General features: G+C 34.0%; 1 protein-coding gene across 14 annotated transcripts in view; it reads right to left on the bottom strand.

Annotated features, from left to right (window-relative positions):
- Window positions 1-26,461, bottom strand: part of LOC145297516 (ubiquitin carboxyl-terminal hydrolase 9X-like) — a 292,030-nt gene that overhangs the window by 108,756 nt on the left and 156,813 nt on the right. For 8 of the 14 annotated variants that reach the window (XR_013870257.1, XR_013870258.1, XR_013870256.1 and 5 more), the window contains 8 exons: window positions 23,477-23,584; window positions 23,109-23,225; window positions 20,828-20,978; window positions 19,020-19,107; window positions 9,018-9,081; window positions 6,224-6,295; window positions 3,407-3,510; window positions 2,588-2,705 (listed from right to left, as the gene is read on the bottom strand). Coding sequence is in view for 11 of the 14 variants with exons in the window: in XM_080143416.1 (XP_079999542.1) it covers window positions 2,588-2,705; window positions 3,407-3,510; window positions 6,224-6,295; window positions 9,018-9,081; window positions 19,020-19,107; window positions 20,828-20,978; window positions 23,109-23,225; window positions 23,477-23,584 (822 nt within the window). In the remaining 3 variants the exon portion in view is untranslated. The remainder of the gene's footprint in view (window positions 1-2,587; window positions 2,706-3,406; window positions 3,511-6,223; window positions 6,296-9,017; window positions 9,082-19,019; window positions 19,108-20,827; window positions 20,979-23,108; window positions 23,226-23,476; window positions 23,585-26,461) is intronic. The other 6 variants (XM_080143421.1, XM_080143425.1, XM_080143426.1 and 3 more) reach the window with 1 other exon arrangement.

The following is a 26,461-nucleotide window of genomic DNA, read 5'->3' as shown; positions in this document are numbered from 1 at the left end:
CACTCAGGAATGCTGATCATGCTGTGGTATTGGTAGAAATCACCCAGAGTTGAAGAGCCATTGCTTAAAATGACAAGGTACTATAAGAAGGCTGACTGGGAAGCCATCAGGGATCTCAGATGCCCCATGGGAAAATCTTTTTTCTTTCTGCAAAACCGTGCACAAATGAGATCGCTGAATGATTCAAAGTGGCAATCAAAGCAAATTTCCACATGGAAGTTCTATAGCAAACCTCACTCTCACCAATGGTTTATAACAAAAGTTTATAGAAGCTAGAAGTAATTGTAAGAAAGAAGTAGTGACAGCTAAGAGAGAATACACCAAAACCACCAGAAAATGCATTGAAGTGCAGAAATTAAGAATTCCTGATTTCCAGAAAATATACAACAGTGTAGTAAATAATGGACAATCAACAATTTCCCAACTATCCAACAATCATGAGGTTGTTTGCATGGCAACAGAGAAGGCTAACATGCTTGCCAGTCGGTTTGCCTTAAATTCTACTTTGGACTCAGCAAACCACTCCCTCAACGATTTTCCTTTGCGGACAGACACCACACTAGATGTGAAAATCACCCTTTTAAAGCAGGTGAAGGTGGGGCAATAGTTCTAGATATATCTAAGGTTTTTGACAGGGTTTGGCATGATGGTCTTTTAAGGAAAATCAGATCATACAATATCACTGGACAAATATTAACATAATTAAATCCTTAAATAAGAAAAATCCAGGTTGTCCTCAATGGTCGTAATATTTTAACGATATAAATGTGAGTGTACCTCAGGGATCAATCCTTGGACCTTTATTATTCCTGATATTCATAAATGACCCCTCTGATAAAATTGTCTCTGAGATGGGTATATTTGCTGATGACACCACTCTCTATAACAGGCATGAGCAGAAAACAAATGAACACATAAGGTACTGGCAGAAATCCTAGACCTCCAGTCTGTAGTGGAATGGGGACAAAAATGGATGGTCACATTCAAATGTTACCAAGACTAAGCTTCTTTCCTTCAATAATTACAAGAAAACTCCTCAATCACCAATAGCTATGTCTAATGGTACATTACCTAAAAGTACTTTATTCAAACTACTCAGCTCAACTTACAGAGAACAGGAGTTGGAACAGATACATTGAGGACATTGCCATGGCTGCTGCGAGGAAGGTGTGTTCTCTTTACCATGCTAGAAAGTTACTTATGACTGAAAGAATCCTGTACCTCCACAAAGCTACCATTCACCCATGTATGGAGTATAGAGAGTGAAAACATTTGGGCTAGTGCATCTGCTACTTGTCTCTCACTCCTGGACAGGGTTCAAAAGAGAGTCGTCAACCTAATAGGTCTCAAACTGTCAGCTAGCCATCAACCTTTGTTCCATCAACGAAATGTTACACCTCCCTGTTTTACAAGTATTTTGATGGCAGATGTTTTGACCAATTACAAGCCCTTGTATCTCCTCGACAAACAGCAAAACCCCACCACTACACAGATCCCCAGATGCCAGAAAGCCTTCTATTCAAGTAGTTTCTTCTCCAGAACTGCTAAACTTTGGAATTCCCTTCCGGGTTCCTACTTCGACTGTACTGACATGCAGAAGTTAAAGTGTAATGTAAACAGACATCTTGCTACTCAACTCCCTTCATAGTGTCACTGCAATTATGTCCCAGATAGTAGCCCTCTAGATCAAATTGGCACTGTGCCTTCTTTGAGGTGAAAATGCATTAAATAAAATAATAAACAACTAATTATGTTTTGTTTGTTTTACTGAATATCAAACTTTTTCAGGTTATTTAATGCAAAGTTCAGTAACTTTTAAGTTTTCTATGCTTGAAGTTCTTTAAATATTACAAATATTTATTATTGAGGTTTGATTTGGTTGTTTTTGTTCTACAGAATAGCAACTCTCCTTGTACTAATCAATACCAAATTAACTAATTTTAGAAAAAAATTAGTTTTGCTTAATTTTTTTTTTTTTTATATTTAAAGTAATATATATTTATATATTTAAAAAAAAAAAAAAAAAGTAATATATATTTATATATTTAAAGAAATATATATTTCATGGTGTTTCGTTTGGTTGTTTTGTAGAGGAAAATTATTGTTTTGTTTTTGAATTTGCAGATTGAGTTAGGAAAAGGAAAAAATAAATGTTTGGTGCATTTCAGCCTGCTAATAGTTGCTAATCAGGAGATGGCAGCAATAAAATATATATTGATGTGGACTCACGATCTGGCATGTCAAGTTTACATACTGCCAGTTTCATCGAACTACTTCCATTATTAACATTGGCAACCTTATATGGTTGCCACTCTAAATATCCGATTCTAAAAAGAATCAGGGCAAACCAACACCAACAATAAAAGCTGGTCACAAGTTGTACCATGCTGATTCATATGAATTTATGCTTTTGATCCGCTAATATAACAAAGGAAGAAAAAACTGACTAAATTTCAAAGGTTTTAAAAATTACAAATAATTTTTTTTTTAAATAATGAAATGAACTATAAAAAAAGAACAAGTTGTTTTAACTTGATAAAAAAGTAAGAATTATTGTTTAGGAGATGAAAGTAAAATATCAACTCACCCTCCACAAATATTCCAAACCAATGAGTTCAAGGTCATTCATCATATGACCTCCTCGCCTTTTTACAACAAGTTTGTTCTCTTTCAAGTTGACATGCTTGAAGAATCTTTCATAACAACTGTTAAATAAGATGGTAAAACAATTTTAATAATATGGTTTATTTGATTAACTTTAATTTAAATTTTAAAAACAAATTCTTTTTATTTTAAACCATGGAAAAAAAGTTTTCTCTTCATAACTATTTCAGCTGAACATTTAATGGCATGGTAAAAAGAAAAAAAATTCCAGTTCTGGTTTAAAATCTCCCTTTTTTAATAACCAAAATTAAGAAAAATCTGTTCGTATCATAATGAAACAAAAATATATTCCAAAATCACAAACTGATGAAGTAGTTCCATCTTAATAAACAATCATTTTTAAGCAATTAATGGGGATTCGCAAGCATTACAACATAAATCACACAAGTTTGAATTGTTATCTCCCTTTGTTTCTTAAAATTATTTTCAAAATGGCGGGCAAGACAGCTAGTCTTTAATTACTCAGGAAATTTGATTTTCTCTTTTAAAATACCATTACTGAATTAATTATGTGAATTTTGGAATATGATATTTTCATATTTCTGGGGAAATTCTGAACAAGAACCAAAATTTGATATCACCATTTTTGCTTTTGCAGTTTCTGTAGATTAATAGAAAATAATCAATTTTAGTTTTATTGTTTGGTTCCTGAGTGACTAGCATAGAATTTTTTTTTTCTTTTGTAATTAAGACCTTTACGTTTGTAAAATATTTGAAAGATAATTTCAACATTTCTACTTACTTCATTCCATTTTCTGTAAGAAGAGTTGGATCCAACTGAAGGATATTCTTCTCAAAAAAATCCCTAGTTATGTCTGGATCCAAATCTGGTTCTTCACCCATTAACTGAAATTGGTAAAAGACAATACATTTTCAAACTGTTTCTTGTTCAAATGCATTTTTTTTAAACTAATCTCAGCAATAAATGTAATTTGATTTTTAAATGAGAGCTTGGTACTTGTACAGTTTAATCAAGACATTAAAAAATGAAAATATCGAAAAGTTTAAAATTGTACGTATTCGTTATGGAACGAAGTTCTCCGAAAAAGTTTCACTAAATTTCATCAAGTATTTTTTTTTTTTTTGTTTTTTGTACAGCAAAAAAAAAAAAAAAATTTGTAATACCGAGCAAAAGGTATGATTTTTAGAAAGAAAAGCTAGTATTAAAGATGGGGAGGGAGTGTCGGCACTTAAAATTGAGTTATCTCCCCGTGGTGTGTTCAAAACATTCCATAATGGCTGACTTCAACGTGCTTTCATAAAAACATGTTTTTCTGCTGTTAAAAAAAAAAAAAAAAAAAAAACTACTCCATCATATTAAGTGAATTTTTTTTCAGAGATCTTCAGTTCACAACAATATGTACAACTTTTTTTTTTTTTTTTTTTCTTCTTCGATATTTTCATTTTTTAATGTCTTAATTAAACTGTACACGCGCCGAGATTTTGGCTGTTTCTTAGATGGTTAAATATATGAATTCATCAATCTTAGATATTTCTTTCATTTATTTGGAATAGATAAAAGCTGAACTAAGAATGTTAACATAATAGAACAGATTAAATTGGATTTAATTCAGCCATCATATTGAGCTAACTATGAGAAAATCAACATTTTGAGGATCTACATAATTTGGTATCTGGTTTAAATCTTATTAAAATCAGTAAAAATATTTGCAGTAGAAGTTCAGGTTTTCACAGGAACTCACAGAATTCAGCCTTCGCACTATTAGTTTTATGATGTAAACACAGTTGACGTTACTTAAATTCTAGACTTTATAATAGACCTAATCTACCTTATGTTGAAATTATTTCTATTAAAATAAATTTGAGGTTTGTTCTGCAGTTAAAAATACTGGATATTAAATATAATAGGTCATACCGCATTTTTTTTTTTTTTTTTTTTTACATGGAGGTCACCACTTATCAAGGCCCAGAGGCCACTCAGGGATAAGGGTTATTGCGTGTACAGTAATTAATGAGATAGTATTGTAGTAATCATTAGTATTGGAGATTTAATAGAGTGTCTTACTTAAGGGGGCAGTTTGTCAGGAATTTGTTTATGTTGGACTTGAAGACATCCAAGTTGTAGTCAGGTGGGAAACAAACGAAAGAGTTCCACAGTCGTGCACTTCTGAGAAAGTGCTGTTCATGGAATCTACATTTGGATTTAGGCACAGATAATGAGTGGGGGAAGATTATTGACAGTAGTTTCAGCCAGACAGGTGTTTCTCGTGAAAGATTGGTGAGGGGGGGGGGTGAGAGATTAGAGCACTTGCCATGAAAATAACGATGAAACAAAGACAGGCTCGCAACGTCTCTTCTGTGGGAGAGAGGTTGCAGGGAAGAGAAAAGGGCATCCCTCACTAAGCTACGAAGTCTATTTTGTACTCTGTCAAGGCAGGATAGGCTGTTTTTAGCAGCTCCTACCCAGATGTGGCAGCAGTACTCCATCCTTGGACGTACTTGGCTTTTATACAGATAGAGAATTGCATCAGTAGTGAGATATCTTCTGGAGCGGTAGAAGGATCCCACTATTTTCCCAGCCTTCTTGGCAACAGACGTGATGTATATGTTGCATTTCAGATCAGGAGTAAAGGTCAAACTCAGAAGCTTCAGTTTTGATTATAGTTGAAGGAATTCAAGTTATATATTTTTTATTCATAAGTTTCAGTTCAAGCACCTAAGTCATATAGATCTACTTCTATTTTTGAAATCGCAACTTTATAATAATATGTAAAAATCGATAGAAAATTGACTATAATAATATATACGAAATCTGCATAAATTAGAATATATTTAATCATATTTTATGACCGGACTATGCCGGGTTTCCTTCCTAACCTAGATAAATACTTTTGTAGTTTTAACAAAAGAGCTACAATATCAGGGCATCTCCATTTATGCTAAACATCCACGGAATACCAACATCAATATATTACATATGAAAGAGTCAACAGTGGAATTTCCACAGGTCCCACTCGTTCTTAATGAATATTCTTTATCAAAGCACCATAGTTGGAAGCTATTCAATTAATTAAAAAAAAAAAAAAATTCTGGATACTATTGATGAAAGCACAAAATATATTCCTTCACAACCGTCTAAAGATCAAATTGTAAGATTATTCACAATGAAATGAAAAATAAAATATTTTGTTTTATTTTTACAAATTAAAAATAAAGTTGAATTTGTTTAAAAAATAATTGACAAATATTCACGTTGCATCCCTCCTCCTTGAAATGTGATAATTGATAGTAATCAAGTAAATCTATCATTCATTTAATTCATTAATAGATTTCAAGTTAACATTTTATTCATATTATTTGGATTCATCGGTCTACCGTTCTCATCTTGGGTGTGATTTTCACATTTCACTCTATGTAAGCTCTGACCTATCACACTCTAGATGAGAACAGTAGTCCAATGAATGCAAATACAAATAACCAATCATCTAAAAAATTCAGAAACATGTATTATACATACACTTAGCAAAACTATGAATATAGGAAGCATATCTTGGCAAGTCAGCATAATTTAAGAATTTAGCATGTAAAAAATAATTACCTTTGCAAACCATTTAAAGCATGATTCTCTGTCTGCCACATAAATAGCATTTTCAGCTAAACATTTCCAAATCTGAAAGAGAATTTTTAAAATTTTTATGAAATATTAACAAAAATTCTGTAAAAGATAATTATTGAATTTATGATGAATTAAAACTATTGTCAGATGCTGAGTTAGAAAGTGAAATTAATTTAAGTAGTGATCTAGAACTATAAAACAATTAGTTTATAAACAAAGATTTTTGATAAGTTTCTAATATAATTCATTTTCAACCTGCTTAAGACAAAGTGAAATATTACTTTTTTCGCACAACACATTTTGTAATCCTTTTTAAATAAATGCTAAGTCTTGTCTATACATTATATATATATATATATATATGTCCCCATTGTCAGAAAATTGAGAATTATTTTAATTCATAGTTTTTTTTGTTTTTTTTTTTACAATTTAAATTTTATTGAAAAGTTATTTCTTTAATGAAGTTTAAGATATTGCTCAAATAAATATTTTTTTAACTGGCTTATATCAACTAATTCAGAGCTATGTAATGCTGAATTCAGTCATTTTAATTGAGTTTTCAGTTTTTTTATAAATATTTATTCAATTTGCTTTTTTTAATTTAAGATAAAACTTAAATTGCTGATCACAGTTTCAGGTTATTCTTTAGTAAGATTCTATTAAACCTATAAAATAGTCTCCGACACACTACCATTCGAACCCAGAGCAGACTTGAGAGCAGTGGTAACTAAAGGGAAGCTTCACCCAAAGCTTCCAAAATTTGGGCTTCACCATTAAATGCAGTCGATGTCATTCCCAGATATGTCCACATTTTCATAGAATGAAGACAGGAAAGTAATCTAAAATGTTTATTAGGATCTTCATGGTTAAGGAATGCGTTTTTAGTTCAAGCAGCTGAACTTGAAACACCCGACATACACAATTCTTTTTTAACAGCACAATACATATAACACATGCAAGAAATAACAGAAATATTGTTTTATAGAAAATGTTTCACTGAATATCTACTTAATTTAATACTAAATGTCTAGAAACGTTTTAGTTAAACGTAACATTATATACATTTAAGAAAATTTGAGGAATTAAAATATTTACAATTTAATAATCAGCAGAAGGTATATTTTTTAATCTAATATTTCATTCTGCAAGATAGTGACTATAACAAACATGAAAATTAGTTTAGCTTAAAAACTAATTCTTTAAATTATTAAAAATGTATTAAATATTCAAACTATAATTCTCATCAAAGATGTTATTCTGACAATATTTTCACTGATATATCCTTCAATCTTCTTCAGGTGCACCTTTTCAATCTCTGGAATCTTTATTAATTTCAAAACTAAACCTTTTATTTATCCAGATGGCAGATTCTCTCTCGTTCTACCTGAAACAAAGTGTTAAGTAACTTTATTTTATACTTAGTATTGTTTGTAGTGATGATTGAACATTCAACCTCCAAAGAACATTCACTTCATATTATTACCCAATGCCTTTATCCACTGTGCAATGCCAAAAATATGAGAATTACATTCAAAGGGCGAATAGTAGCCTGAATAATTCAAATAAAAATCATCAATTCTCATTTCCAATTTTCTGAAACAGTATTGATGTTCCTTTTTATAGGATTAAAAAAGATAAAGATTCTAATGTTAGAAAAAAATTGATATTTTTCGTAATTGTTAAAAAAAAAAAAAAAAAAAATCAGGATTTGCTTTATTTAATGCTATTTACAATTTATATATATATATATATATATATATAAAAAAGACATCCGCCAACAAAGTAATAAAAAATACAAAAATTGCTAATTAAACGTGAGAATCAAATTATGACATTTTTACACTTCAAATATAATACAATGGCATTTTAACAAATATTAATTTCAAGAAGATTCTTTTAGTCAAGAAATGTATTTTCTAACCTTCATTAAAACAAGAGAAAAAAAAGATGTTAAATATGAAGCCAATCAGATAAGCACAAAGATGTATTCCCTCACAACCACCAATTAGTGAACTAAAAATTACAAAAAATAAAATAAAACTAAATGAACATCTCAAACACTTCAAAGAAACTAATTCAAAGATTTTTTTTTTTTTTTTAAATGGTCTACATGAACACATTTAAGTTTTCTTATCAAATTTTTGCAGCGAGATTTTGATTGAAAAGCAAAACAATGAAACAGACAAAAATAATTTTGAAAATCAAAATCACATTTTCTGTGTACTTGAAATTATCAAAATTAGAACATGCAAGAGACCAAGAAAAAAAGGGGGGATACAAACTACATACAAATTTTACGTACAGATAAACTAAAACTGGTTACTTGAGAAACAATGTTTCACATAAACAGATGTAATAATAGAGCATGCACAAATATTTTCAAATATAAACCAGAATTAAGTATAAAAATTTGATTTGAAAATAACTTAAAACCATTTTCGAAACTATTGCAATAAGAACTTTGCATGCAAGTTGCAAGTTATTATTCAAAATAAGAAATGAAACAGCAGATAAAATTTAAGAAAACCTTTAAAAACTAAAAATAATGTCAAATAACAGAGTGAAATGTTGAAACGATGCTACAAAAAAACAAAGATTCTGCTTGCAAGAAATTAAAATCTGAACAAGGGTTTTTCCCATAACTAATTATACAAGTGATAAGAGTAACCTTGTCTTCTATCGACTAAGAAAGATGCCAACTGAAAGGAAATGTTTCAGCTGCTGGTGTTAGTTGGACACACAGTTCACACAGAATCAAAAGAAAATAAAAACATACAAGGTCCAATACCTGCTTGGCTTGAATTTCACATAACCAAAGTTGACCATCTTTGAGCAAAAATCTGAAAAGAAAAATAGTGAACCAAAAATTAAAGAGAAAATTTAAACAAAAACAAATTTCTTTATAAATGGAATTTTTGCTGGAATCATTTAAGAAAATGTTAATACAATTTTTTTTTTTTTTTTAAATTGACAGAATTTGTGTAGAAGTGAAATTTGAAAACAAAAAAATATTCTTCAAAATATAAAGTAAAAACAAATTAGTAATAAGACTGCATACATCTGCTTGATAATGTAAAGAGGAGTCGTATTGTATCAAGTATTCCTAAAGTTAAACCATAGAAATAGTGATAACCCAAAAACTATCTGATCAAACTGAAATTTTTCATAGTTAACTATTAGCAAAGAGCACCAGACCCAGACATCAAAATTGGAAAAGTAAAAAGTTGCAATTCTGTTAAATTTCAACCGTAACCAAATTTCAACCGTAACCAAATTTCTCAAGGTCAGGGTTATGGGCGAGGTTGCAAATTTTTATGACAAACAGAGCCAAACAGTGTGACTTTCATATCACAAAACTAAATCAGTTCTAAGTTAGACTATGATATTTTTACCAAGTTTGGTGATGATTAATCAAGTGATGAGGATGCTAAGCTGTACAAAAACAAATGTATTGACAAACTTGACTGAAAAACAACTTCCTGGATTGAAATGAAGATTAAATTTTATTTGTCAAATTGTTAAACAACTTTTTTTATACACAAGTTATTATTGATAAATAAATGGTTAAATGGGAGGGTTCAAAATGCAAAAAGTCTGTTAAAATGATATTTTTTATCATGTTTAAGTGGTTGCTAAAGTTTGCAACAGAATGAGAGAAAGATAAGTTGTTTATATTTCTTTGCTTTTATATATAAAAAAAAAAGTTCCCAAGAGAGTTTGGATTTGAACGTGGAGGTTTAGTTTTAATGTAGTTAAACTATTATCAATGGACCTGAGGTAATCTCGTCAGCATCAGACAAAGCCAAACTCTTTGTCAAGAACTTTGCAGTTAATTCTACCCTTTGCGATCAAGGCTACCAACCCCCAATATTTCCTCCTGTATCAGAAAACACGCTATGTGATATACGTATATCTGTAGGTGATGTTGCCAAGCTAATCAAAAACCTTGATTCCAGTAAAGCAACTGGCCCTGACGGTATTCCAATTATAGTACTAAAAAAACTTCAACCTGAACTAGCGCCCATACTTACAAAACTGTTTAAACGTTGTCTTAAGAATAGTTTCCCATCTCCCTGGAAAATTTCATCAGTATGCCCTGTATTTAAGAATTCAGGTGATCGTTCATCCCCCTCTCAGTACAGGCCAATAAGTCTCCTGTGCGTCATGAGTAAGTTGCTGGAATCTGTGTTAAATACAGAAGTAATCAACCATCTCAACAAAAATAACCTTCTTAGTGACACTCAATATGGTTTCCGTTCTGCTAGATCTACAGCAAATGTGCTTACAGTTATATCTCATAGGATTAGAAAATCTCTACGGAGGCAACCTTTCTAGGGCAATTGCTCTTGACATATCTAAGGCCTTTGATAGGGTATGGCATAAAGGTTTACTTCATAAGATCTCTAGCTATGGTATAGCTGGAAATGTCTTCTCAATTATTAAATCATTTCTTTCTGATAGGTTCATAAGAGTAGTAGTTGAGGGGCAAAAATCAGAAGCTCACAGTATTAATGCCGGTGTCCCTCAGGGGTCCATCCTGGGCCCAACTGTTCCTGATCTACATTAATGATCTTCCAAATCACATCCTTACATCATTTGTAGACATTTATGCTGACGACACTACCATTTATGGTAGCACATCTAAGACAGTAAACAACCAAGTTCTCTCCAATTCTCTCTCCTCTGATCTTGAGCACGTAGTATAATGTGGTAAGGAGTGGCTGGTTACTTTTAATGCATCTAAAACCAAGCTTCTCTTTTTACATCATCAACATTCTGATCCCCATCTGGCATCAATTGAAATGAATGGCTCTGGTCTTCAGGAGGCCTCAAGTTTTGACAAGCTTCTGGGCTTGACCATTACTCCTGATCTTAAATGGAACACGTACATCAAATCTGTTGCCAAGGCCGCTGGAAAAATGGTGGGATCTTTCTATCGATCCGGTAGATATCTCACTGCTGATGCTATTCTCTATCTATATAAGAGCCAGTTACGTCCAAGGATGGAATACTGTTGCCACATCTGGGCAGGAGATGCTAGAAAGGACTTGTCCTGCTTTGATAGAGTTCAAAATAGACGTCGTAGCCTCGTAGGAGTTGTCCTTTTCTCTTCCTTGCAACCTCTATCTCACAGAAGAGATGTTGCGAGTTTGATGTATCGTTATTTTCATGGAAAGTGTTCGACTGAGCTTCAATCTATGGTCCCCCCTCGCCAAACTTTCACAAGAAACACTCGTCTAGCTGTAAACACTATCAATAATTCCCCCCACTCTTTATCTGTGCCTAAACCTAAATGTAGATTCCATGAACAAAGCTTCTTTCTTAGAACTGCACGCCTGTGGAATTGTCTTCCGTTTTCCTGCTTTCCGGCCGACTACAATATGGTTGTCTTCAAGTCTAACGTAAATAAGTTCTTGATGAGCCGTTCCATATAAGTTATCAAATTTACATTACTAATGATTACTATATTGTCCAATTTCTACTGTACACTCTTTAACCCTTATCCTTGAGTGGCCTCTTGGCCTTGATAATGTGGTGATGCCTATTTAAAAAAAAAAAAAAGTTAATATAAATATACCCTTCCTAAACAAAATTAGTTATGCTGGACAAAACATTCAGCTGAGCATGAACTTATAATCTTCCTTATCTCATGTGATTACCAATAATAATCTGTTTGATATCCATTTTACATGTTGCATACATTTGACAGGTTTGTAGAAATTAACTTCCAAACAAACCTATCTCTGGCCAGGTCTTTTTTCCTTTTTCACTCAAATCTATTCTTAACACTTCTCTCCACGTGTTTTCTCTTGACTTCTCCCTCTGAACTTAACCTTAACTGTTCTACATCTATTCACCCAAGGACTCATCCATTCTTTTAACATACTATTGCACACATCTCTTCTGCACATATCTCCTTATACTATCCAGATTTAATCTTCCCCCTAAGTCACCAGATCTAGCCAGTCTTAACAAAGACTCGCATTACACATCCATCATTTCTCTCCATGCAACATGTCCTCCATCCTCACTTTCATACATCATCACACTGCATACATTTGCCTTATAAACTGTAAGACACAAATGAAAAGCAACATACTCAGTACAGAACTCTGATGTACTTTTACTTTAATATTAAAACTGTCACTAAATGTGGTTTTAAATTCTAACAACTTTAAGCATTTTTGTACATTGCTTGAACAATCTTCACTAACCACTCATTTACTCCTAGTTTAAATAAATCCGATCTGACAACTTCTTTTGGCATTCTATTAAAAGAATTCGCTAGATCCGCAAAAGCAAAATACAGCTTCTTACCAAGATATTTTTCTTGTATTTGTGTAAGGATAAAATATAACACTAGCAATACTTTGCCTAAGTATAAAATAAAACTATTTCATTTATGCTTTTATCCAACAAATTTGCTGCTCAATTATTCTTTCAACCCCCTTTCAGGACATGATTTATCAATTTTAATCCTCTGTAATTACCTCTATCTAGTGCTTTTCCTTTACCATTGTAATAAGTTGCCAATCTCTGTTAAACTCTTTGTAAACAAGCAATATAAAGTATTCACTCTTCACAACAACCACCTTTTACAATTCTAAAATAAACATCAGAAAATCTTAATACATAGACCTTTTCTACATTTTTTTTCCTTTTTTTTTTTTTTTTTTTTTTTTTTTACATAGGCATCATCACTTATCAAAGCCAAGAGGCCACTTGAGGATAAGGGTTAAAGAGTGTACAGTAGAAATTGGGCAAAATAGTAATCGTTAATGGAAATTCGGTAAATTTGTTAACTTATATGGAATGGTTCATCAAAAACTTGTTTACGTTAGACTTGAAGACAACCATATTGTAATCAGCTGGAAAGCAGGAAAACGGAAGATAATTCCACAGGTGTGTAGTTCTAAGAAAGAAGCTTTGTTCATGGAATGTACGTTTAGGTTTAGGCACAGTTAAAGAGATGGGGAAATTAGTGATAGTGTTTTCTGCTGGACAGGTGTTTCTTGTAAAAGTCTGGCGAGGGGGGGACCATAGATTAGAGCTCAACCGAGCACTTGCCTTGAAAATAACAAAGCAGCGACAAACTCGCAACATCTCTTCTATAAAAAAGAGGTTGCAGGGAAAAGAAAAGGACATCCCTTACGAGGCTACAAAGTCTATTTTGAACTCTATCAAGGCAGAATAAGTCCTTTCTAGCAGCCCCTGCCCAGATGTGGCAACAGTACTCCATCCTTGGACGTACCTGGCTCTTATATAGAAAGAATTGCATCAGCAGTGAGATATCTACTGGATCGATAGAAGGATCCCACCATTTTTCCAGCGGCCTTGGCAACAGATTTAATGCATGTGTTCCATTTAAGATCAGGAGTAAAGGTCAAGCCCAGAAGCTTGTCAAAACATGAGGCCTCCCCAAGACGAGAGCCATTCATTTCAATTGATGCCAGATGGGGATCAAGCTTGGTTTTAGATGCATTAAAAGTAACCAGCCACCTCTTTCCCCATTATACCACACACTCAAATTCAGAGGAGAGAGAATCAGAGAGAACTTTGTTGTTTATGGTCTTAGATGTGGTACCATAGATAGTGTCATCAGCATAAATGTCTACAAATTTATAACCTAAAAATGTGACTTGCACCAGGATTTTTTTTTTTTTTTTTTTGCTATTTCACCATTCAGGGCTAAATTTTAAAGCTGATATTTTCTTATATGTAGAATATTGAGGGTTGCTGAATCAGTACACCAAATGCAAAACTGAGTTCTGAAATTTAAAGAGTGCATGTATTTGCCATTTTTTTTTTTTTTTTACATAGAGTTCACCAATGGCCACTCAGGGATAAGGGTTATTGTGTGTACGTGTACAGTAATCAAAGGGATAGTGTAGCAATAGTATTGGCGAATTGGTAAGGTGTCATTACGGTTCATCAGGAATTTGTGTTGGACTTGAAGACATCAAGGTTGAAGTCGGGAGGGAAACAGGCAAGCGGAACAGAGTTCCACAGGCGTGCAGTTCTAAGAAAGAAGCTTTGTTCATGGTATCTACGTTTTGATTTAGACACAGATAGGGAGTGGGGAAAATTATTGACGGTGGTTTCAGCTAGTCGGGTGTTTTTTGAGAAAGATTGGTGAGGGGGGACCAGAGAATGGAGCTCAGATGAGCACCTGCCATGGAAGTAACGATAGAACAATGACAGGCTCGCTACGTCTCTTCTGTGGGAAAGAGATTGCAAGGTAGAGAAAAGGGCATCCCCCACTAAGCCACGGAGTCTATTTTGTACTCCGTCAAGGCAGGATAGGCTGTTTTTTGCACCCCCGCCCAGATGTGGCAGCAGTACTCCATCTTTGGACGTACTTGGCTCTTATATAGATAGAGAATTGCATCATTAGTGAGATATCTTCTGGAGCGGTAGAAGGATCCCACCATTTTCCCAGCGACCTTGGCCACAGACTTGATGTATGTGTTCCATTTAAGATCAGGTGTAAAGGTCAAACCCAGGAGCTTATCAAATCCTGGGGCCTCCCTTAGACGAGAGCCATTCATTTCAATTGATGTCAGATGGGGATCAGAGCGTTTATGATGTAAAGATAGGAGCTTGGTCTTAGATGCATTAAAGGTAACCAGCCACCTCTTTCCCCACTGTACCACACACTCAAGATCAGAGGAGAGAGAATCAGAGAGAACATCATCATTTACGGCCTTTGATGTGTTGCCATAGATGGTCTTGTCATCAGCATAGATGTCAACGAAAGATTTTAGTATGTGTTTTGGGAGATCATTGATGTAGATAAGGAAGAGAGTTGGGCCCAGTATGGACCGCTGAGGGACTCCAGCATTAATACTGTGGGCCTCTTATTTCTGCCCATCAACCACTACTCTTATGAGCCTATCAGATAGAAATGATTTAATGATAGAGAAAACATTTCCAGTTATACTGTAGCTGGAAATCTTGTGTAGTAGGCCTTTATGCCAAACCTTATCGAAGGCCTTTGATATGTCGAGAGCAATTGCCCTAGAAATGAAGCCTTTGTCGAGAGATTCGCTAATCCTATGAGATATAACCGTTAGCACATCTGCTGTAGATCTAGCAGAGCGGAAACCATATTGTGTGTCGCTAATAAGGTTATTTCTGCTAAGGTGGTTGACTACTTCTCTATTTATTGTGGATTCCAGCAACTTACTCATGACGCACAGGAGACTTATTGGTCTTTACTGAGAGGGGGATGACTTATCCCCTGAATTCTTAAATACAGGGCATACTGATGAGGTTTTCCAGGGTGTTGGAAAGCACTTCTCCTTAAGGCAACGCTTAAACAGTTTGGAAAGTATGGGGGCAAGTTCTGGTTGTAATTTTTTTAACACTATAATTGGAATACTGTCGGGATCAGTTGCTTTACTGGAGTCAAGGTTCTGGATTAGCTTGGCGACCTCACGCACAGATATTTGTATGTTGCATAGCGTGTTGTCTGTTATAGGAGGGAATATGGGGAATTGATGGCCTTTGTCACACAGGGTAGAATTTGCCGCAAAGTTTTTGGTAAATAGTTTGGCCTTGCCGGATGCTGTCGAGATGCCCTCTGGTCCATTGATAATGGTTGGGATGGAGCGCACGTTTCTGTTCAAGATCCTATTTGCTATTTGCCAGAACTGGTGGGAACCAAGCCGCTGATCAGCTACTTTGGACTTGACGGATTGCGCATATAGTTCTCTTGCATTTTTTATTACTCTTTAACAATGGTTGCTGGTGGTTCTGAAAGCAGCTTTAGTTTCAGTGCATCTATTACGTTGGTAGCTATGGAAAAAGTGATTTCTGTGTGCGATGGCAGCAGCACATTCGGGGGAGAACCATGGCTGGCTGTTAGGTTTTCGTTGGAATTTTTTGGATGGGATGTATTGGCCTATGCCTACAATTAACCATTCGGTCAGATCTGATACTATAGAGGACACATCCTTTTTAAACATGGAATGGAGAGGGAGATCAGATATGAATGTACGGAAGCTATCCCAGTCCGCCATAGAGTATCAGTATACAGTACGGTGGAGAGGTACGTCTGTAGATTTATATTTCATTTTTATCTTAACTGATACGGCGCAGTGGTCGGAGGATCCCAGAGGAGATAGAACGGAACATGAGCATAGTTCAGGGGAAGTGGCTAGAAAAAGATCTAGGAGGCTTGCGAACTGACCGGTACTATCGGGCACACGGGTGGGCTCGCGGACAATCCGAGTAAGGTCATAGGCAATGGCAAAATCATGACAGAACCTCCCCTCCCCATCAGTCTTATTTGAGTGGGTCAGCCATTCCACATTATGGACATTGAAGTTACCGCAAATGTGAATGTTAGCTGAGGGATGAGCAGACAGGATGTGGTCAATTTTTTCTGATATACTCTTAAAGACAGTAACTCCACTGTTATGGGGGCGATAGAGGGCAAATAGTGGTTGGTGTAAGCAAGTGCAACCCGGAAGCACATATAAGGTAGATTAGGATCTTCTCTGGAGATATCCCTGCCACATGGGAAGCCATCTTTAATGTAGGCACATATTCCATGCCCGTGGCGATCCTTGGGTCAGATTTAGATGTTAGGTTAGAGTATCCTTTAATTATGAACTCATCTAGGGAGGTAGTCGGCCCTATTCCAGTTTCGCTTAGAAAGAATATGTCAGGTTTCGTCTCCTGTAATTGAGTTTCAACCTCTGGAAGGTTAGAACGTAGACCCCTGATGTTGGAGAAGGAGATATGGTAGTAGGGGTCTACGTTTTTATGTTTTCAATAAAATTATGGTTTTCTATTTTTTTAAACGATGATGACACCTTTTATTGGCAAAACACTAAATATTGTAAACAATCAGCAACTGATTAGTGCAAGCTGCTATTTTACTAATAGTTGCAGTTTATACCTAGACAGTTTGAAATAAACACATCAGATCTGAAATTGGAACTTGGCATAGCACACCTTATAATCTATGATAGGTATCATTATAAATCATGCAACTGCACAATTTTTGTACAGTTTCTCGAAACTAAAAGGTTTTGATTGTAATCTATTACCGATATTGGATCATGACAAGCATACATCTTAACAAAATAAAACTTATTGCTTTTGTAAATTTGTTGTAGGGTTCATTTTATTGAATATTTCAGTATAACATTGTACAATATAACAGTTCAGAGAAAAAAAAGGCAAAAAAATTATTGTACATTTAACAGAATCAGTTTTTATATACATATTGGAATCTGTGAGCAGCCTTGTCTGAGCAGTTTATTTGTCAAGTTAAGATTAGAAATAGCATTTTCATTGCTAAATCTAAATGTAGAGATTGAACAAATTTTAAAGAATGTGATAGCACATGGGAAAATAGCAGCAGCTGTAAGATAGCTGGCTCACAAGGATATTAGCAGCAGCAGCCAGAAAAAAATGCGCATATGCCTATTAGGAAGTGTGTGAGAGTTGGTATGACAAGGAAAAAAAAAAGATTAAGTTAAGAAAAACAAAGTCGGCACCGAAGGAGATTGACGTGTAAAATGAAGGCAAGAATGGTCAGAGTGCAGTCAGAAGAAAGAGAAACGTGAGCCAGGTGAAAGGACATATGGCAGCAAGAGACTTAAACTGGTGTTGAGACGGGGAGAAAGAAAACCGGTAATAAATGACTTATGTTAAAAAAGAAAGAAAATCCGAATTGGATTTATTTCAGTTTATTGTTCCTTTCTGATGGTGCTGGTCAGCGTGGGGGTCTGAGAGAACAGATATTTTACAAGACTAATCACTATATTTTTAAAATTGTGTGACTACTCATGTTTGTGTGTGTGTGTACTTTTGTATGAACATAACTTGTCCTGTTCTGTGACAACATTGGATCTGAGTCAGATCCAAGTTAATTTGCAGCATCGCAAGTCAATGGCTGACTTCTCAGCATAAAGAAGTTAGTCACAGTTCCATTGTTGAACTCCAAAGATGTACGGGCCAGCTACAATTTCCAAGTTAGCATTGATGTTGTAAGCAAAGTTTTCAGGGCTTCCCTTCTTTTATTATTCCAAAAATGGAGCCGGTGTTATTGCTTTATGAATCAGGTTGGTTGGAGAATGACAAAAGATGTGGCCAAACTAAGGAAATCTCCTTGTTAGAATTTCCTTGAGTCTGGAGATCCGACATCTCGAGCAGACTGGTGATACAAAGCTTGAAAATGTGACAGACACCAAACTTCTAAATGACAAAGTTTTGGCCCCGTGGAGTAGAATTGAATTGCAGACAAGGATATGGTATATTCACCATGTTGTGGTACGACTGGATTTTTATCTCAATCATAAGTCGTTCTGCAAGCAGAAAAAAATGCTGAACATGCCTTAATTCTTATAGATATTTCATCCTGCCCCTGTCCTGTAGCTTTAAAGGCGGTGTCAAGTGCATTATGCATCAAATTGAACACACACTTGGCAAACCTCAAACTGAACATAGAAGAAATCAAACTTGTAACAGCAATACGTGATCTTGGTTTGATCTTAAAGAAAAGCCTGATTAAACTGGGGAACTTTGTAGTTTTAAAACTGCAATTTTTATAAACTACTGTAATCAGTGTTTGGCTGCAAATACAAGATTCGGTCTACAAAATCGGGTTTTACTAATCCAATGGTTTTGATATTGAACATTTTTAGTTGTTAGATACAAATGAAATAGCATTAAAGCCTAAATAATCTTTAGTGGATGATTTTGCATTGAATTTCCTTAAATAGCTTATAAATTGAAAGAGGAGGGTTTCTAATGGGTTTCTTACCTCAAAAATTTTAACCGTTCTTGTACTTGTTGAATATGGTTAAATCTTCCATCTGGATAGATATTAGCTGGATCTTCAAATGGGTGCTCTGGAAAAAAAAAGAAAAAAGAAAGAGCATTTCTCAGCACATACTAAATACACCTGTGATGTGCATGAGTGTAAATACAGGCAAGTATATATAATTATTACCATAATTATTTTTGTCTGTAGTAAAACATTTAAAAACTTAATCCCTATATATAATAAAAGCGGCGCAGTTTTTCCCCTCTGGACCAAAGTACTGTAGGTTTGCAACAACAGATGCCACAAACAAATCTATTATGTCGAGACTATTAGCCACTACATTGTGTAACTTTACAACTTCAATACAGACATATTTAGGCTTCATAATAAATATAATCATACATTACATCCTAGGAGCGATGACATCACTATTGCCATTACTTTCAAAGGTAGTAGTTCCTATTTTTACTCCTATTTCATAAGTCCTCTTACGACCCCATTCTTCACCGTGTGAATTTATACATTTTCCTACTTTCTTGTGTCTACGCCACCATTAATTGGCTACTGAATTCATACTCATCGCATACTCTTACCACTTTACATCTACACAAATAATGGGATGTCTCTTGCCATATTTTCTGCTTTTCGATTATTTGAAATCTGAGCATTCCTACATTCGAGATTAACGGTATCAGCCTCAAAAACCGAATGCTCTTATATTTCAATATTTACATACGAAAGAGAAAACTTCTGGATTATTACTTATGGCATTAAACAGACTGACAAAGCATTACACCTGTATTTACTCACAAAAAAAAAAAAAAGTGTTGCTGTGTATGTGCGCCATTAAACTAACAGAGTGCATAAACTTTTGCATGCATGTGTTTGTATTTATACACACAGATGTACATGTGTTTGTTTTTATTTACTTACTTGTAAGTGCTTGTGCTATTAAACTAATAGGCTGCAAAAACTTGCACAGCCTATATCATCCAGCCTTGACATCACCACTCTCAGATTCTTTTATGAACACCTCAAAAAAATTTAGGTAAAACCTGAGAGAAACCTGCATTTTGCAGCCATATTTGAATAAAGGAACCCATTTTTTCAGAGGGTTGATTTTGGTCCAGAAATAAATCAGTGCACTGCAAAACCATACTTTGGAATCCAGGAGTTTTAGAAAATTTGCAATTTTAGGGTCAAAAATAATCCTCTTGCGTTTAAATGTCACTCAAGTATGTTTTCAAGGGCGAGGAATCCAAAAATAATAGTTAGAAATGCACCAAATAAAAGGAAAGACCTCATTTTGACTAATTTATGTGCTACTGTGGCACTTTTTAAGAGGTTGTTTTGCCCTCCAAAGCAGAGCAATAAAAAGGATAACTGTGGTGCTTTTCCTGAAACAACTTTTGGATTTTTTAAACAACATAGGATGAAACTTTAATAAAACCAAAAAATATCTCTTGTCATTACCACTATTCTGGCGTATTTTAACTCCGAAATTTGGTATTTTTAAAAAAAATTTTGATTTTAAACAAGAAAATTGTTATGTTTATCACAAACTAGTTTAATTTTTTGGAGTAGTCAAACGAAAACACAAAGCTTTTCTGAAAATATAGGTCAGAATGTTAAGTGATAGCTTGCAGATCAGTAAATTTGCTATTATTTCAGGGTTTCCACACTATGAGAGGGGCCCACCACCTCAGCTGGAAAATTTTTGTCTAACTTTTAAAAGACTCCAAACAAATTTATACAATTCCTCTTAGTCTAAATAGCCAAAAAACATTGTTTTGCCGCTTGCTTACCTTTAGCATAAGATCTTGCATTGTCCATGTAAGTGGCCAAGTTCTGGGCAACCAACATAACAATGGAGTGCTGATGGTGTAGCTGACTAATAACTTGGTTCCGATAGTACATATGAGGCGTCCGCTGAGCATGTGGAAAATTTTGAGAAGTCTGAAATAAAAAATATTTAACATTTTTTTTTTATTTATCTCAGTCCTACTGTCAAGTGAGGGAGTAAATTCTTAATAGTTTTAAATTTAAAGATTAAATTAGTTTTAATAAATTATATAAACTAAATAGCATTTACATATCAATGACATTTTAATATTTAAGCTTTAATAAATTGAAAATGTAGAAACAACAGAAATGAGGAGAATACTAAAAAAAAGCCGACATTCATGTCTATCGCGTTATGTTCAAGAAAATAACGAGATTTGTCCTGGCAGATACTTATGTGGTGTATAGCATTATATTGCATTAAAGTAGGATGCATTTTTCTAAAGAAATGTTTAGGTTGCTGTGGGGTGCTTCTGATGATTTAAACCCTGAAAACTGAAGTGAAATCAATACATTACTGATGGCCGACCTTGGAGAATCTGCAAAGTGTATTCTACGATAATGTATTGTCTTTCTTAATACATTAAAAAATGCTAATATTGTTGTCTATTAAAAACATAACATTTTGGTTTTGATTAAAAGATAACTGGCCAAAGCATAAAGAAAAAAACAGAATCAGATTTATTTAAGCAGGGACTCTGCAGTGAAGTTAAAAAAAAAAACCCAAACGTACAATAACGGTTACCATAGCCAATAAAAGTTACTTTTCTACTTTGCCCGGTCATAAAATATGCTTAAATATATTTTAATTTGCCCAGATTTTGTATATTATAGCGTCATGATTTCAAAAAATTAAAAAAAAGCATTTGGGTGCCATCAGCTAGAATTGAAACCAAAACTGTAGCATTCAAAGCTGGTGACGTTATCACTGTACCAACGTGATATGCATTTGAACTAATTAAAAATAAACTAATATGTATATACATAATGTATAACGATTTTTTTCAATTTTGACCCCTTAAGAACTATCTTAACCGGCTAAAGACCCATAAAAGAATAGTCCATAAAAAATCCAATTATTTGAGGCCTTTAGCACTGCTCTGTGATCTGTGACTGTTTTGGAAGAGAGAGAGTTTGAAAATATGAACAGAAAGACAGTGAGTTTTATAAAAAGTTTTTTTTTTTTTTTTTTTTAATCACTATTCAATAGTAAAATAAGTCAATTTATCAAAGTTACATACAAATGAGAAACAAGATCTGGATAAAGATTTTTTACATAACCTATGCATGTAAATAGCCAGTTTTATGCTCACTTTAAGTGAACAATCTTACAGTGATTCAAAGCTCATCAGAATATTCAATTTTAAGGTCTAAACCATTTATTAAGCCTGTCTAAGAAGGCTGAGGGAAACTTCAGAAACAAACAAATTAGATGAAACTAAAAATTTAAATATTTATTGTGGAACTAAAAAGATTCATATTTTTGCTTACAATTATATTTCATTGATTCTATGCCATTAGTATTAGATTTAAAGCCATGGAAATTATCTGAACTAGAATTGATAAAAATATATCTTAAAGGGAAAATTATAAACTCATCAAATTACAATATTGCATCTAAAATGTAAATTTTTTTTAATTAAACATAAAGTCAGATTTGAATCAAATAGAATCTACAATGTAGAACTTTCTCCAGTTTTTTTTTTTTTTTTTTAGTTAGTTTAATTTACCAAAGAAATTGATATGGAGTTTTGTTTGTTTAATGATATTGATTTTTACTTAGAGAAATATTTTTGTGTTAGGACAGAAATAAATTACTCCAGACTTAATTTATGTAAAAACAACTAAGATGACAAACATTGGTAAAAGTTAGAGAAAATCCCAACACCTAAAGACATTCAAGAAATTATATAAAAAAAAAATTTTCATGGCCTATATATTATACAAACTACTGCTTAGAATACTGTCAGAATTATATATATTTTTTTTTTTTTACAGTGATCACCACTTATCAAGGCCCGGAAGCCACTCAGGGATAAGGGTTATTGCAAGTACATTACGTTAGTGTGGAGATTTGATGAAGTGTTTACTTAAGGGGGTGGTTCATTAGGAATTTGTTAACGTTGGACTTGAAGACATACAAGTTGTAGTCAGGTGGGAAGCAGGCAGACGGAACAGAGTTTCATATATGTATGTATATATATATATATATATATATATATAACCATTTCATTTTGTACTTACTTCTGGGAATAATTGACATATTTCTCGTATTTGTTTCAATGCTGGCAAAACCCATTTATCATTCTTCAGTTCTTCTACAAATCTACTAATCCACTGCATCTTCTGACTATCACGATCCTGAAATTGTAAATATAATTGTTTTTTTAAAGTTCAAATCGATAATAAAATGAATACAAGAAAAAAAAAAAATGCAAGTATATTTTGCGATTTAAAATCTTGAAATACAATTAGACAAGTTTTACATTTTTATTCTTTCTTATCGTTGAGTGATATTTTATTCCATATCAAACAGCCTTCAGTAATGACAGTTAACACAATAATTTGGCAACGAAAAAATAAGTGATAATGAGAGAAATGAAATGTATTACCTGAGAACAGCTGTAATCTAATATTTTTATGTGAGCTGTCAATGCTTGATCCATGATTTCAGTTGGGACATCTTCACTATGTGCAAGGTTCCATAATAAACCAAGAACCTACAAAATTAGAAATTAAAATATTACTTTTATCAGAAATGAAATCCTCAAATAGATTTATCTTTATTAAAATACCTGAAGAAATAACAAAAAAAAAGGGGGGGGGGCTAATTCGTAGTCAAAATAGAGAAAGTCATTTCATACAATTTGAATCAATTTCCCCAATGTATGGTCACTTGTTTCTGGTGCATATTTCGCAACTGTCTGTTTAAATGTATGTATGTTTGTATGTCTGCCTAAAACTTATGACAGAGGTGATGGATTTTCATGAGATCAGTATCATTTTAAAGCTTGATGTCTCGGGCAGCAAATATCGAAAGATTGGCCAAAAACATTAATTTCTTCACCCTCAACTGGGCAGTTTTCTACAAGGAGGGGTTGATTTTTTGCAAGTAATCATATCAGTTGGATTGACTTTGCCTAATTTTAACGTTCCAAACTTCTGGTTGAATCATGGAGTAGTGGTAAGACATCAAATTTTCTTTCACTCTTTTCCTCCGCCTTAGAGTCACAGGTTCAAGCCTGCTTGCCTACTACCACTTTTTTTTTCTCAACATACACCTCCGGGCATCGCCGGGCACCCAGGCTAGTCTTTTATATAAAGGGCAAAATGAGTGCAAGCATCTGTGTATCCCAGAAGACCAAGATGACAGAAAAATGATATGAACTTTATTGCATATATATATATGCACACACCCACACACACATGATTGATTGATTGATTGGTTTTACGGCATATCAACCTATGTGGTCATTTAATGCCGGAGTCTTTTTTTTTTTTTTTTTAACTTTTTTTATTGGGAGGGGGGGAATGACTTTTTCAGCCTTTCCTCCCTTTTTTTATAAAATTGAACTAAGAAATTTTAATGTTGTATTTATACATGGATGTGTATATTTGGGTGACTTTAAATTTCCTTAAATTTTCTTATATAAATTTACTTTCCTTAGGTATGCTAGAATATTTGCTGAGTTGACCTTTTCAAAAAGGTCTTCCATATTGCTTTCTGTATAATATAATTTTCTAGTTGGGGCAAGGTCATCACACCCAACTAGGATATGTTTTACTGTGAGTGTCTCCTGGCATGGGATGCACTCTGGCGCCGATTCTCCATTTAGTATATAAGAATGAGTAAAGTTGGTGTGCCCTATGCGCAGCCGAGTCAGTATCACATCTTCTCGGCGTGATCTCTTGATGTCCGGACATCGTTCCTTAAGTTCAGGTTTGATTGAGTATAATTTGTTGCCCTCTTGCTGACTCCACCGCAGTTGCCATTTTTCCTGTATGTATGCTTTTATCTGGGGTCTAAGATCAGTATGTGGAATCTTAAAATTGTCAGTTGGAAGGTGAGAAGATCTTTTTGCAGCTGTATCTGCCCTGTCATTGCCTTTGATCCCCACATGGCTGGGGATCCAGACAAGAATAATGTTTTTAGTAGTTGAAACGATATTGATTTTTTCTATTAATTTTGTTGTTAGTGGATTTTCTTGTTTTTGATTTTGTATAGATAATAGGACTGATAGAGAATCTGTGAGAATGATGAAGTTTTTGGTGGTTTCCTCTGAAATTATGTTGAGTGCTAGATCGATAGCTATAGTCTCTGCAGTGAATATAGATGCTTCATTTTGAAGATTTCTCTTCATTGTGGTTTTATGGTACGTTGCTGCACATCCAGTGTGATTGTTGCTTTTAGACCCGTCTGTGTAGATAAAGGTGTAGTCTGAATATTGTAATTTTAAATGTTGAAGTTCGTCGTGGTATTCAATAGGGTTTGTGGTAGATTTGGACTTTTTGTTTAGGTTGAGTTTTATTTCAACTTGTTTCATGGTCCATGGGGGTGTTTTAGGCAGTATGAAGTTGTGAATGCTGGAGATTGGAATTTTCGATTCTTCAATGCTTTCCTTCATTCGGAGCCCGAACGTTTTGATAGTTTTTCTTCTCATGTTAAAGAGTTCTTCATATTTAGGATAGAAGGTACATTGGTATGCAGGGTTGTTTGGGCAAGACTTCAGTTTCAGTAAATATTGAAGGGCTAACTTTTCTCGCCTTAGATCTAGTGGGGGGTTCGTGTGCTTCCGTGTATAGACTGTTCACGGGGGAAGTTCTGTATGCTCCTAGGGCCAATCTTAGGCCAGTATGGTGAATAGGGTCTAGGCTTTTTATATATGATGTTCGGGTTGATCCATATATGAAACAACCGTAGTCTAGCTTTGAGCGGACTAGTGCTCTGTAAAGTTTAAGGAGTGTTTCCCTGTCTGCACCCCAATCGGTATGTGCTACCACTCTCAAAAGATTTACAGCTTTGTTACATTTTTTTTTCAGATAGTTTATGTGTGGGATGAATGTTAACTTTTTGTCAAATAAAATCCCTAAGAATTTGTACTGGTCAGTAACTGGTATGGGCATTCCTTCCATGGTTAGGACAGGATCATTATGCATGTTCTTTAGTTTGCAGAAATGCATGCATTTCGTTTTTCTTTTGGAGAATCTAAATCCATTCTCTTCCGTCCATCTCATTACTTTGTTTAAGCACAATTGAAGCTTCCTTTCTATTATAGATATATATCTAGATCTACAGCATATTATGAAGTCATCCACATATAGGGAGCAATCTACCCCAGGGTTAAGGTTTTTTACAATGTTGTTAATTCGGATACTGAACAGGGTCACTGACAGTATACTCCCTTGAGGTACTCCATTCTCTTGTTCTTTCAAGTCCGAGAGAGTTGTGCCAACCTTTATTCTGAACCGTCTATTTTTTTTTAAATTTTCAATAAAAATTGGCATTCTGCCTTTTAGTCCAAGCGCCTTCAGATCCCTTGTAACACCGTACTTCCACACAGTATCGTAGGCTTTTTCCATGTCAAAAAACACTGCTG

This window comes from Euprymna scolopes, chromosome 18 (assembly GCF_053919585.1).
Source record: "Euprymna scolopes isolate OS-2025 chromosome 18, ASM5391958v1, whole genome shotgun sequence".
NCBI lineage: Eukaryota > Metazoa > Mollusca > Cephalopoda > Sepiida > Sepiolidae > Euprymna > Euprymna scolopes.
The sequence above is the reverse complement of the archived record's forward strand: the minus strand, read 5'-3'. Positions and strand labels throughout refer to the sequence as shown.